Source organism: Athene cunicularia (assembly GCF_003259725.1).
Source record: "Athene cunicularia isolate RWA chromosome 4 unlocalized genomic scaffold, athCun1 chr4_part1, whole genome shotgun sequence".
Taxonomy (NCBI): domain Eukaryota; kingdom Metazoa; phylum Chordata; class Aves; order Strigiformes; family Strigidae; genus Athene; species Athene cunicularia.
The window spans coordinates 35,596,752-35,611,468 of NW_020799098.1; the positions used below are offsets into that span (position 1 = coordinate 35,596,752).

General features: G+C 38.1%; 1 protein-coding gene across 1 annotated transcript in view; it reads right to left on the reverse strand.

Moving 5' to 3' along the window:
- TENM3 (teneurin transmembrane protein 3) overlaps nucleotides 1–14,717 on the reverse strand; it is an 829,296-nt gene that overhangs the window by 75,285 nt on the left and 739,294 nt on the right. The window contains 5 exon segments of the mRNA XM_026846573.1: nucleotides 2,815–3,000; nucleotides 5,987–6,187; nucleotides 7,524–7,718; nucleotides 7,914–8,015; nucleotides 8,520–8,730. Of these exon segments, the coding sequence (XP_026702374.1) occupies nucleotides 2,815–3,000; nucleotides 5,987–6,187; nucleotides 7,524–7,718; nucleotides 7,914–8,015; nucleotides 8,520–8,730 (895 nt within the window).

Genomic DNA, 14,717 nt, shown 5'->3' on the forward strand with positions numbered 1-14,717 from the left:
TTTACAACCTGTTTGAAATATTCCTTTCCCAAAGAAGTTGTAAATTTAGGCTATCGCACTTCATATGACTTCCAGCTAATAGATAGAACAAATATATCTACATTTCCAAAATACTTCAGGCTGTAGCTAAACGGTTAATAACTTTTAGAAATATGGAGGATGCAATTGTTTATTTTTAGATATATTAAGGGAGAGTGGGATTCTTTCATATGCATAACACAAATTATGTAAATATTCTGCTACCAAGTTGAGAGTTGTAAGTAGAATAAAATGCCTGGGTTACAAATGTAGCCGGCAATAAAAAACTGGCTTTCATGGAGAAACATTCTGATGTCTCTTGTGTTTTGAAATTTATTGCTTAGAAAGAGCTACTACCTACTCTAGGGCAGGTGAGAGAAAGCCAATTTGACTCTTCATCTGCCAAGCTGAGGAGGCATCAATTTTTACTCCACTAAGTGGAAATACTCTTGGAAATGAACAATAAAATGACCTAGTTTCTCCATAACACTGGGCTCCTGAAGGAAACGACTCTAAGAAAAGTAAATATAACAGCAGGCTAGACTCTGTACCTCATTACTTGTCTTGGAGGCTGTAAGGGCAATATAAAGAAATCAAACTAACTTTACAGCAGCAGCTGCAAAGTAAACACCCATTTAAAGAATAAACAGGTGGGAAGACAGACCTGCTTGCCCACTGCTGAGGAAAAACCTGTTTGTGCTTAATATGTTGGAAAAATTGTTCAAGCGCAGTTCAGCCGTGTATAACTACAACCCTTGAAATGCTGCCAAGGTCAGTGAGACCAACAGCAGAGCGATCTGCTGAGTAATTGCTCATTGGCAAGTTAAAGCGGTCAAGGGAAAGGCTTTATCCTACTTCTAAAGATTTACTTTATTTTACTGTTCAGAAAGCAGTTTTCTCTCCGACTCTCTACTCTCTTTGTCAGCATGTTTTCTGGAAGCTCCTCAAAAATGTTAACCCTACTCAATTCTCCCTAAGATTCTCCAGATCCACCTTGGTTCCCTCTCCCTCATATGTCTGAGCAAACTCATTAGTAAACAACAGAAAAAATCAATTGTGATTTCTGAAAAAAATTCACAAATTAATCACATCTGAACCCCTTGTACAAAATAAAGCCTTATCTCAACTTCCTTGTGCAATGATGTGGGAATCAGGTAATACACGTGTAACAGGTCCTCATTTTCCCTGCCCTGAAAGCTCACACTACTGTTTCCCATGACCATGAAGCACAGCACTAGCACGCTGCCTCTCAGGGCTGTAAGCTACCTGGGAACACAGCTTAGGTTTTACTATTTCCTAGAAACTCATGCCCCTGTGATGGCTTCGCTGTGCTACCATATTCAGAGTTACAGCCCTTCCAACACATCCATGAAAGTTAAAATTCTCCAGCCCCTTTTTACCTTGTGGCAAAAGCAATTCATGCTATATTCATATCCATCTACTGCTATTAGACTTATGGTTCTCCTATCCTGTTGCTTTGGCTACATCACCTCTTTTAACTGACTCTCCTCTATCTCTCCAAACATAAAACAATGGGATTTTTTTAGTTATTGGTATTTTTTTGACTATTCAGATTATCTGTGATTTCCCCACCACTCAATGCTACTCTTGCCTTTGTCTGACCCATGCTACCTCTTTCACTGTATGTTCAATCCACCTCCAAGTGCTCAGCCATGATGCTTCTCACACCTGGGAGATGTGCCCCATAAATACCTGCAGAGCCACGTTGTTAATCCTGTCACAGCCTTTACTGAGCTTTTTGTAACACACCCCACACTAAATACAAGCTAGTCATGTCTTATGGTTAGACCACTGCCAGATCCTTTGTCTGTGCCTCCTGCTACTTGTCATGCACTAGTTTCTCTCTGCAGTTATGCCAAGACAAAAATTGTTTGGATAGGACCCTCCTCCTCCATTATAGACCTGCAGTGTCTTGCACAAAGGGGCATTAGTGTGGAAGGGAATTTCTTCACACTACATCTATACAAAATCAATATAAAAATGATAAAGCTTTTGGCAACTTCTCCTCCACTTTTTCTTAGTCCCCTTATTTACATGTGTAATTTCTCATGCCAGCTCACTGTCAAGCCCTGGGCAGTGGAGAGGGATATCCTGCTGCACATGGACATACAGACTATAAATAACTGAGTAAGAAAAGCTCCACTGATAAAGACACAGTAATTTCCAAACGTTTCCAGGTGCTAGAACTAACCTGATTACAGGAACATTGAAGCTTCTTCTCAATCAGCTGTATTAAACTGTCGTTACATAATTTACATGTAAGAAATCTGATATAATTCTAAAATAGAGCATTATGTTGACAAGATGATAATTTTGGGCAGCTAGATGACATTTATTACAAGGTGGAAGTGACATTTTTGTGTAGCAAGTCACTTTTTAGAGCTTCTTCTCCATAAAAGAAAAAAGAAAAACAATAGGAAGCTTAATTTCCAAAAGACATAAAGCTATCGTATAAAAATAGAAAAGTACAAATCCAACAATATATTTACAGTTTAAAACAAAAGTAACCTCCCCCTCAGCAAAAGGCAGTTAAAAAGATTGAAAAGGAAATTCTTCCACGTTCTTTTCATGGCAAACCGGGTATAAAGAACTGATGAGCCATTATATAACCATTTCCTTTCTGGAAGCATCAACTCCTTTACAGAGACTGACACATGCAAATATTCTGTTTGAAGAAACAAGCTTCAAAGTAATACACTTCTTATTCAGATGCAGCCAGCAGCGCCAGCTGTTTGAATTTTGCAGTGAAGACAGGGTAAAGCATAGCCAGCCTACCAATGGTACAGTGCTCTCCGTTCCATCCCTGGCTACATTCACACTTCCCGTCTTTACAGGTGCCGTGCTCCGCGCAGCGGGGATGGCAGGCTCTCTGGTTGCAGGCTGTGCCCGTCCAGCCTTCCTCGCAGCGACACGTGCCACCCATGCACACGCCATGCGTGCCGCAGTCCACTGAACAGATTTCTGGATTTGAGAGGAGAGAGGGGGAGAAAAGGAGGCAGAGAGTGCACACAGGAGAGAGAGGGTATGCATTAATTAGGAGCACTACATTTTAATTCAACATGTGAAGAATAAGAAAGGCAAAGTCTCTGAAAATTCTACCAAAGGAATTTACTGTGAAAGGCATTTTCAGGTAGGACCCAACCGCATATGGACTACAGAGTTTTATCTCTGTGCTAATGCTCACTTAGTTTATCCATCAGACTTAGCGGTACTTAAGTGTCCACAGCTCTTCTGTTAGCTTTCAGTAATTTTCATTCATACTTTTTGTGATCACATATGTTTTAAGAGTAGCCTTTTGTACCTTAGATTATATGGCACTCAGACCTACTAGAACTTAAGGGTACTCCTAGTGACTAAATGTGCCATATACCTAGGTCATTGTGTGTTGTGAGTGAAAACCTAGTATTAATGAAAGTTCGTTTTAACAAGGTTTCCCCTCCCTACCCTGCTCCCTGTTTTCTTTCAAAGCAAAAATCTGCCATTTCTGACACATTTTTTCATTATAAAGAATCAGACTTAGTGAGACAAATTAGTACTAAGCTGACATACTGACACATCTGTTAAATATAAAAGATGATTCTCTTTTACTCTCAGTAAATTTGTATCAGTGACAGCTATGAACAGTCTGGTTTAAATAATAGATTGTTAAAAAAATAAATCAACATACAGCAATTTAACTTGTCATTTACATATAGTAACAGGATCTTGTAACTGATAGAATAATTGAAAAATACGTTAACAGCCAAAGGTAGTCAGAGGCCAAACAAAGTATGTTAAGTCTCAGCTAATACAAGATGATAATTTAGACTGCCAGATTTTGCATTTACAGTTTTGGTTCATTTAGTCAGACTCCAGCAAACTTTACTTCTGCTAAGCAGGCAACAGAAAACCAAGAGATACAATATAGCCTGAGGGACTTCAGTTCCTTGGCATACAGCTGGCTGTATGTAACCATGTACTGGTTCACAGAAGTACTGTATTTAGTTTTTGTTTTATTGTGAATGACAACAAACAATTTAGTAATAAAAGACTGAAAATTTTTTCATCAGCAAAAGAAAGAAGCATTCAGTGCCAGAAAGGTTTCTAGTTTCCCACTCAACAGTGTTTTTCTTCTCCCATAGAGTATAACCCTCTGTCTCAAAGTGTTGTGGAACATTAAACACAGTATCAAGGAGCTGTGACATTTCCCGTAAGAAACAGCCCCAAACCTTTATGGTGAAAGACAGCTGTAATTTCCCCCTCCTTTTTTTTTTTTTTTTTTTCTCTGATACAGCATTTTATATCTACTTTGAATTAAATTTTTGATAAAGAGATGCAAGATGGTTTGATTAACTTTAGAGTCACAAAACATCAACGCAGCTCCAAGAAAGAAAGGTTTATTTCTCGTGAATCTAATCAATTTTTCATTAGGGTGAAGGTGTTTATCAGCCTTTAGCACACTAGCTTTGAGCAAGGTGCGTCAATCTTTGTAATGAACTTATTAATTAGAGTTAATTTAATTGAAGTGAAATTGAAGGGCTAATTAACGGACAAACTGCTGATGAAGATAGAGGAAAGCTCTGCTGATTTCAAAGCTATAAACTCCTCTAATGGAAATAACTCATTCTTTTTTTCTTCTAGCCGCTTAACAAAATGTGTATGAGTAAGATTTACTTTTTTAGTGTACCACTCTGAAGGTCATTTTGCACGACTCTAGCAAATAATTTGTGGGTATTTTTACAAAGGACTTTGGTGAGTTTGACACTTTTGAAATATTTGAGAAATATATATTCAGATACATTTTATGTTATTTTAATGACCAATCATTCATTGAAACATAAGTAAAAGATGGAGCATAACAATCATCAAAAATAGTGTAGAGGACGTTGTGTCAAGAAATAGAGGATCCATGTTTTGCCTGAGAACTAGAAATAGTCTCTCACAAATAGTCAATTTTAATTCTAGAAACGTTCAGAGAAGAATTTTTTCTTCTAAACAAATTTAACAGAAGACAACACCTTCTTCTCTCTGTTGTTTTTTCTTGAATGTTTGGAACTCTGTTCTATCACTCTCGAATGCATAAAACATTATGGAGTATCACAGATCCTGGTCAGGAAGTACATTTGTTTTAAAAAGATGGTTCCTCATGAAAAAGTTATATTTATTCATAAGCTGGCAAAAACCCAGCTAGCCCATGTGTTCAATTTTCATTAACAAAATCATCTGAGCTGTTAGATGAACTGTTTTAGACAAATATATGTCTCACAGTTAGACATTTCTCTTTTGATATGTGGCTACCAAACAATATTCTAAAAACTCCTATTTGTCAAAAGGCTGCTGTCATACTTTATAAATATTTAGATTCTGCTCTCTGTGATAGTACCTCCAGTCATTTTCTCCTTTTGTTTCTAAGCTCAGACTATGGTTTTTATAGGGTCAGTTTCAGACTTTAAGAAATCCCTTTGCTTCTTCACTCCTACCAACTCCTTCCACCCTAGCAGCCTGCATTCTTCCTCAAAAGATATTTAGAATTCATTCTTGCATTTCCTTTGCCTTCAAACTGGAATGCTGTCCATTTTTCAAGGAAAAAACCTCCAGTTAAATGTAGAGATTTTTAAAATGTGGCTGTCTCTAGTTTCACTAGTGTAGTTTTAAGTTTCTAAATAGATGTATTAGGTAAGATGATACTCAGATCCACATACTGTACAATGAACATTCTGTACTTGAATGTGAAGTACCTGAAGCTACCATGTGAAGGCAGCTGAAAGATATCAACGAATACATTGATTTTCAAACACTTCAAATTCATCAATTATTTTGAACCTTTGAATCAATTCACAGTTCATGCTGAAGTCAACTGAAAGACTTCCATCAGCTCAGCAAGTCAGGTCCTAACACAATAATGTCATTAAATGCTGCTATTCAAAACATCATCTTTTTACAAAATGCGAGTGGTTTTAACCCTTACCATTGGAGCAATCTGGACCTGTCCAGTTGGGGTCACAGGTGCAGGTACCACTCTCTTGAAGGTAGGTGCCATGGCCAGAGCACTGGTCAGGGCACATTGTCTTCAGGATTTCACAGTTGTTGCCGCCCCAACCCGGGTTGCAGTGGCACTCGCCGTGGATGCACATGCCGTGGCTGGAGCAGGCTGGGTCCAAGCAATCCGCTGTGGGAAAATGAGGAAGGCCAGCTTAAACTTGTCATTCCTAGCAACAGTAATCAACCCCTAGGTGCTCACGACAATTTTGGGCTTAATCCACATTTTAAGAACTTGTGAAACAGGCAGCGTGGCACTCATCTTAAAAGTAAACATTAGTAGGTTGAAGCTGAGAGGTTCACCTTTGTTTCTGCGATGAGTGAGGAAAAAACAGAGCAGACCAAGGTATCTTGGGGCCAGCCTCCCTTCCCTGGCTACAAGGTAAATCACTCTTTATCATCATGAGTTTCTCAGCAACAATTTTCTTCGTAAAAACACTTTGCTTCCACATCATCTTCTGGTATTATGAAATTTGTGTGTGCATGTAACTGACATCAAGACATTTACAGGCTACCACTGAGTTAATGGAGAACCTTTCAAGGTTTGCTAATTTTCCGGAATAATAAGAAGATTGGCTTGGGGTCTTGGGCAACTTGATCTCTCTTCTGCCTAATCACAATGTAACAAGTACTGGATTCCCTGCAGCACTTGGTATCAACTGACCTGATCCACCACTACTGAGTTTTGACAGCTGTATAGGACCCTCAACTTATTTCAGAAATAAATGAGTTGCAGACTGTCTATCTGTCTTAATTCACTTTAATGTGCTTTAGATGACGAGATTTAATTTAGCAATTTGACTCAATAAAATGTTACACTTGTAGGGTCAATGGTCTGAAAATTTAATTCCAGAGACTTAATTGCATTACTTTGTACGTGGAGATCAATAAAATCAATTTGATTGAGGAAGAAAATGACGCTTTTTACTCCCTAAAAAATTAGAATGGAAAATGAACTGCATTTTGCAGCACACCAGAACGAATATTATTATGCACATCTCTGGAATACAAAACTGACGCATCATTTTTCACTCTGATGCATTTGAATCAGCACTTTCCACAATGTGGTTGGTGGAAAAGATCACTAACAAATGCAATACATTAATGATTTATTCTATACTGTGAAAATTCAGTAAGTCTTCCTGTATCCCAACACCTAGTTTTTGTGTGCTTTCTTCTTAGCTGACCTCAGCCAGAAAAAAACCCAAAAAACCCGGCAAGCAAAAAGATATCACACATTATTAAACATTTTCCCACTGGTTGCTTGAGAACAAAGTATTATAATTCTGTAGAATTCAGTGATACTAATGATTCCCAGACTAGATTTTTAGTATTCTAAACTGATTTTTGAAGAAACACCATTAATGTGTATGATCTACACATAGCAAAATTGTTAAGAGCTGGATGTGCCAGCTGGAAACCCAACAAACAACAGCAGGTGCTGGGGCAAATATTTACTCCTTTACCTTCTTCACAGTTTTCTCCTTTGTATCCAGAGTTGCAGGCACAAGAGCCCATGATGCAAATGCCCCGGCCCCCACACTGGGGATCGATGCACTGAGTTGTAGGCACGTCACACTCAGTGCCCTTCCAGCCGCTGTAACACAGGCAGCGTCCTTTGGAGTACTGCCCATTGCCACTACACAGCACTGGGCAGGCTGCTGTGAAATAAAACATGGCAGAAAAATTAAAACCAAGTTCTTCAAAGATTTATAAAGAAAGATTTATAAAGAAAACTATCTAAGATTTATAAAGAAAACTATCTAAGAAGCAAGTCACATGCCAGTTGCTTTCCTGAGTTATTTCGTCTTCATGCTTGCTTAAATTGACTCGAGAAAAGAATTGGGTTGATTTACCTCTTGAACAATCAGGGCCCAGAAATCCAGGAAAACAATGGCAGGATCCAGAAACACATTCGCCGTTACCATGGCAATTTCGAGGGCATTCCACCACAGACTCTAAAGGGAAGAAATCAGAGGATAATTCACAGACGCCCACCACATGAAGTACCTATCATTTGAACCACTACTAACTGACAGTGTGCTCTTGCTCCAAGAGAAGTGTTTACATTTTATTTGTTTGAAGAGCACGAATAGCTGTGATTTTCTATTGCCAATACCTCTAGTATCTTAGGACACTACATTCCAACAAAAAGGCTCAAATTATAATGGTAAAACCGTATGAGCTCCATACTTAAAATTCAGCCCCGTGCCATTTCACAAATACTTCAAAACAGTGTCTTCCTTTCAAGCACTGTTCTACAAGAAGGCATACTCCTTATACCTTAGAACAAGTAATTAAAACAGATATTTTGCATTTTGTTCTGAGCAGCAGAAGAAACACTAAGAATGGAAAACCTATGAAAGAAAGTTAGATCACTTAACTATGAAAACTTATCTTTGTATTCCTAAAAACCTAACCAGAGCCTAGTGTTTGGTAAGAGCTTTGAAGATTATGCTTACCTATAATTATGGTATTAAAAGACACCTGCTCCGCATTTTTCCCATCGTTATAAAAGGCCAGGTGCCAGATGCCAGAATCCAAATACTGGATAAAACCTGCCTCATGGAGACTGACAGACCTTGCCTGCCGCCCTGCTCGCTCCGATTCCAGCAGGTTGCGTTGCTCCCTCGCAATCAGACGGCTGCCATCCAGGAGCTCCACAAAGTCGTACTGCAGGGAGGAAGAGACAGCAGCTTGACAAGTCATGGGATGACCCACGGCACAGCCAGCTTCCCTGCAACATCCTGACAAAATGCCTGTATTTTGGCCAAGAGTCTCCTTCTGAGCAGGGAAGCAGGAGCTGAAACCGACCCTTGCTTAGTTCTTTTCCCCTTGCTAAGACTACAAACAAAAATGCAACTAATCCTCACACATTAGAGTAGCTTTTTTGGTGACTAGTGGCCAGTGAACCTATTACATATACTGAGGGAAGAAACAGCAGTTAAAATGAATCTGCAGTCATGACTGCCACCTGAATTACAGGTGAGAGCTAACTTTCAAAGTATGTTATATGCATATAGGTTTACAATAATATACAACACCAATAACCTACTTTGCTTTTCATTTAGTTTCAGATGAAGGATTAAATTGTTCAATCCCCCCTTCAGACATTCTGGAGTTCTAGAGGAAGGAGAGCAAGAGCTTAGCTTCCTATCACAGAAGCCCAAAATAGGAGATGGAAAGCATCAAACATTGCAACTGTTGAAAATGATAAAACTGGCAAAAGCTATGGTACCTCAGGCCAATGGACAGCACATACTGTTTTGCTAACAACCATCAGATTGTTAACAGCCATCATCCAACCTAAATGATTCTATGATTTTATGATCAGTGGGGATTGCAAATATGTAGCGGCATCTCAGCTGATACAACAAGCAAACTCACCACACAAGGTTTCATGCATGCTATTCTTATTAGGGCTAGAATAACACCTGGAGGGTTAAATCTGCTCCCTGACCTGCACTTATTTATGCTACCTGGGAGTCTGCTCTCATGGCTTGAAAGAGGTCTTCTGCACATTTATCATGTAAATATCAATGTGTATATAGCAAAATTAAACAGGTAGGAAAATTAAAGAGCATTCTTGCTTGTGGTAGAGTCTCTGCTTTTCCTGCCGAATCTGTTCAGAGTTTCACCTCTTCTTTGACACATGTTTATTGTATGAAGTGCACTGTAACATGTAAACCTTTGATCCTCCCACACCTTTGAGATCTCTTTCAAATGGAATTACATCCAGGGCTTATTAAAGTATGTGAAACTGCTGATTCACCTGAGCTAGGGTAACATCAGTTACCAGAACCAGAGAATCAGTGGTTTTACCCTCTGAGTTGTGACCTTCAGGAAGTGCTCCCAGTACAAAATGAAAACATGATAGCCTTTGTCCTGGAACAAGGGTTTAGGTACTTATGTTCTACTCTTGAAATTGAAGGCCAAAATTCACTGCTATTGTAAGAAAGTTCCTCCCCAGTAATCAGAATTATCTTCTTACCGGTTGGGATGTGAAGGCAATGTATAGTTAATATGCCTCTATCAACACCTGAGACACTTTTCCAGCTATGTCTGAACCAACAGAATAGAACATAACGTGATTAGGATGTGCAGAAGCTGGTACCCTGGTATGCTGTCACTCTGAATGTACGTGCTGCATGACATGAAAATGAATGCAAGCGTTTTGGGAAAGCACCAATTATTCAGAACCATTCAACATTCTCATTTGTCAGAGAATTAAATATTTATCTTATTTTGTGTGAGAGAGAAAAACAGTTTTAGTTGTTTTTTTCCTCCTGCCTCACTCAAGAACACTTTTTTTTCTGGTTGTGTTTTTCACTAATATTTTAAAAAGGAGAAAATTCGGGGAGTTCTAATGTTTAACAAGTGATTTATGGGCATTAGGAGCAACTTTCTAATTTGTATACTGTAGAGGATAATTTTTTGTAGAAGGAGAATTTCAGATGAAAACCAATTTTTGTTATAGGAACAAGTGATTACACTGCTTGATTAACCACAAAGAGTATACTGATGAGCATGGTACAATTAATGATTTTGTATTTGTAATGTAATAAGGACATATGCTGTTATCAGAACACCATTTTAGACTGCATTTTAAAAGCCATACAGAGGGGAATTTACTGTTCAGTCTGTCCTCCAGTAAAAAACAATAATTGATCTTAACCTTTTTAAAGGCTGAGGGTTTTTTTATATTTAGGACACGATAACAGAAACAGACTGGAAAAAAAATTATCTTCATAAGCAAAAAACATACCAAATTTATTTTCCTTCTGTGAGGATAAATGAATTATTTTTATATTGAGTCTAAACATACTGGTTTGTTCTACCACTCCATTCATTTTTACTTTAAACTAAAGTCCTTTTTTTATTCTTAAAAGTCTCTTTAAATAAACATATTGATTCTCTGGCTGCAATGGAACTGACATTTTTAGAAGGTGTCACAAAGACTTTCAGGCTTGCATTGACTGGGTTTTGAATGGACAGCCACTGTCAATTATTTCTGGTTGATTTATTTATGATTCCCCAGAAAGAGAGAACTATGCATCTCGCATTGGTCTGTGACACACACATAGTGGCTGTGCTTGAGAATGATTTTGGTGCCTAAACACAAGCAAAAATTCTGTCCTGATTACAATATTTCAAATAATTTCCTACATGCTGTATGCCTATTATTTTGGATGATGGGACAGGAGAGTTAAATTTCTGCATTCTGTTGTTATTTTACAATGAAATGCTAAGCAACTAATAGAAATGGTTTAGATACAGTCAATCTTGTTTCAAGACAAGGTGTAAAGTAAAAGACTTCTTGAGATCTCTCCTAAACTAATTTCTATCATACTTCTATTATGTTCACTACAGTGGCAGGATAATTGGCACCACAGGTTGTACAGCTATGGAAAGATAAGACTCCAGTTTCCTCTTACTCACTGTTTGGTTTTAAATGTATACAAAAAAGAGGTGGATAAGCAGGCAGAGGGTCCGGCAGAGAAGTGGAGAACAAGGTGGTAAATGCAACATGCATGTTTTCTATTATAGCCAAAGGTGGCATGGGGAGAAGGCAGAGATCCATAGAAACACTGAAGCTGTAAGGAGGGAGCTAAAGAAGTTGGTGGTGTGTGGTTACACATGTAGGGTATCATAGGCACATGAACAAAGGGGGAGACAGCTGATAAGGAAACTTTACGAATGCTGGTAGAGTGCAGGCAGTAATCAGTTCCCTATTATTTAACATAAGATCTGAAAATTCAAACTGAAGTTTGAGAAACAGGCAGCAGTTGCTCATTTGCATAAATTTTGTTATTAGCACTTGTCACGCTCTGACTAGGAGATAAGGGCAGATAGCATTCAAGAGATACAGACATGAAGTGATATATATGGGTGAGATCCTACTTTTCAAAGTCCTCATGAAACAACACTAGCTTTACACATCCAGAGATGGGCTCTGAGCCAACTTTTATCATTCTGGGATGAGATCTCGGAGCTATGGCAGACAGATCTATGGAAATATCAGTTTTACAATTAAAAAAAAAAAAAAGCAGACATCATTAAGGCATTGTATGAAACCATCCTAGTTAAACATCTGCTATATTCTGTGCTGTTCTGGTCTCCCCATCTTGAAAAGGCTGTAGTAAAACATTCAGGAAAGGACAAGGATGATCAAAGGATTGCAGCAGCTTTCGTAAAAAGAATGATGAAACAGACTGGAAAAAATACAGCTCATTTAGGACACTAGAGAGCTATAAATTAAGGGTGGTATGGAGAAGAAATCAGGGAGAAGCTCTCCATTGCTTCTTCCAAAACACTACCAGCAGGGTGTCAAACTAAAGCTAACAAGAAGCTGCCTCAAAACACACTGAGTATAGTGCGAGATGTGTAGTTAAGCTGTGAAACTCCTTGCTGCAGATGTCACAGATGCTAAAAGCTTCCATAGGTTTAGAGAAGACTACTCAAATTCACTGAAAAAGGAATTTATTAAGGCTGTAAAATACAAAGACAGTACCTTTGACTCAGGAAGTTCTTCAGCCTTAAATTCTGGAGGCCAGAGGCATATTACAGGAAGAGTAACTACAAATCTGTCTGTTGCTACATTTATCTCCACGTATCTGCTAATGGCCACCATCACAGAGAGAATGCTGGGCTAGATGGGCCCTTGATCAGACATCAGTGGACATTCATGTGTTTTTCTACTATGCTCCTATGACACTTGAAGTTATATGAGTAAGCTGCCTTGTCCAATGGAAGGATGCAGTGAAGCCCAGAATTAGCTGTTAGTCTGCCATGGCCAACTATGCCTGGCTTGCAGTTAAGAAATTTTTTTAGTACAAGCCATAAAGGTTAGGGGAAATAAGAAAACAATAGACAGATCTATGCTTGCAAACCTCTCAATGTTCTACTTCATTAGAAGTCCTTTTGCCTAAATGTCTTATTTTGTTTATATAAACTACTCTGGTAAAACATGTATTTACCAGTATAAAACGAGAACACCTTTGATTAAGACTTTGTTGCAGAAAGGCCTAAACTGTTGAGAAATACTTTTCTCCATTTTCTTCCCTCATGTGCAGGAGCACACTCCCAAAAAACCTCCCAGCCACTCACTGGAACTGCATTTTTAGGAGATTACGTATATCCTTTATCTTGGGCACCTAAACCAGACAGCACTGGGTTCAAGGCCATATAAACATTCTGATAACCCCATACCCTTGGGAATCTTCAGCAGCCCTAGAAGTTCACTAGGGCTGATATGTAAGCATGCCTAATTTTTTAAGGTATCAAGCGTCAGCCAAATGGTTTGAAATAATTATATGCCAGGCAGAAATAGGACAAGAGAGCTTGACCTATATCCTAGGAACAATATATCAAAAATGTCACAGACACTACAGAAGATGTAATAGCAGGATTCACATATGATTCTTTCTGTTGTATCATACTTAAACACAAGTAAGTACTTGGGCAGTGGGAATCTAAATGGAAAGGAGTCTGTGTAACACAGATGATGGGCAACAGATTTAGCTATCTCCTTTTCCCGAGTTTTTGGATAAAGGATACCCCTATTTCAATCTTTTGCCAGGATAAGGAATCAAGTAATGATCAATTTTCATACCCATATCAACTTGCACAACTTCTCATACAAGTGCACAGTCCAGATCAGCTTCTTCATTTTTATTCATTCTTGCCACACATGTATTCCCCTAGCTCCTGTTATTGTTATCATTGAGATGGCATTTGTATTCCAAACCCCTATTTCCAATGGCTGATAACTTTCTGAATCAGTCTTCTTTGAGCTAGAATTTCTCGAGCTTGTTGTCAGCCTGAGGGTGGGTGTTCATATGTGAAGGTCTGAAGAAAATCCATTTAATCATTTTTATGAGGATCAAATTTTTAAATAAACGTAAGTGCATTTTCTGAGTTCAGCAGATGGAAACTAAACTAAAAAATAAAGCTAATGTAACATTTTGTGATTTTAGCTGCATGAAACTCATTTTCTGACCCTAATTTTTCCTCTGTGGTTTGTGACTAAATAGGTGATATTTCTATGTCCTAGGTCTTTTAAAAGTTATGCCTGAAGAAAAATCAAAATAAATTTAAATAGTGCAGTGGCATGCAAACCAAATTAAAAAAAGATGCAGGTTTAAAATAAAATTACTTGAATTTTGCAATTATGGATTTGCTGTTGTAACTGCCTATCTGGCATAATCAGTCAAGCTTCATTCCAACGATACCATTAGGCTGGTATACTTAGAGTTGTGTCCAGGGCAAATCCATACACTTTAAAAAAAAAATAAAAAAAATCACTAAGACATTGCATAATTCTCTAAATGGGGCACAAGAGCATGAGCTCAACTCCCATTTCAGGTGAAAAAATGTTTCTGAGCCAGCACTTGGACTAATATTGAGCTGAAAGAAATGTAAACTTGGAGGATCTTAAAAATAAAATCTGAATACAATTGATTCTAAAAAGAATGATTCTCCCTTTTTCCTGTTGATCCAGAAGACTATTCATTCTTTTATACTTTAACTTTTCTATAACTATGGATTAAAAGTGTTTCTTTGTTACTAGGCAAAAGCATGACCATATACAATAAAAGGTGTTATTACAAACCTTTTGAGGGGTGGAGCAGAATAAATCCACTGGAACACTTAAGAACAAA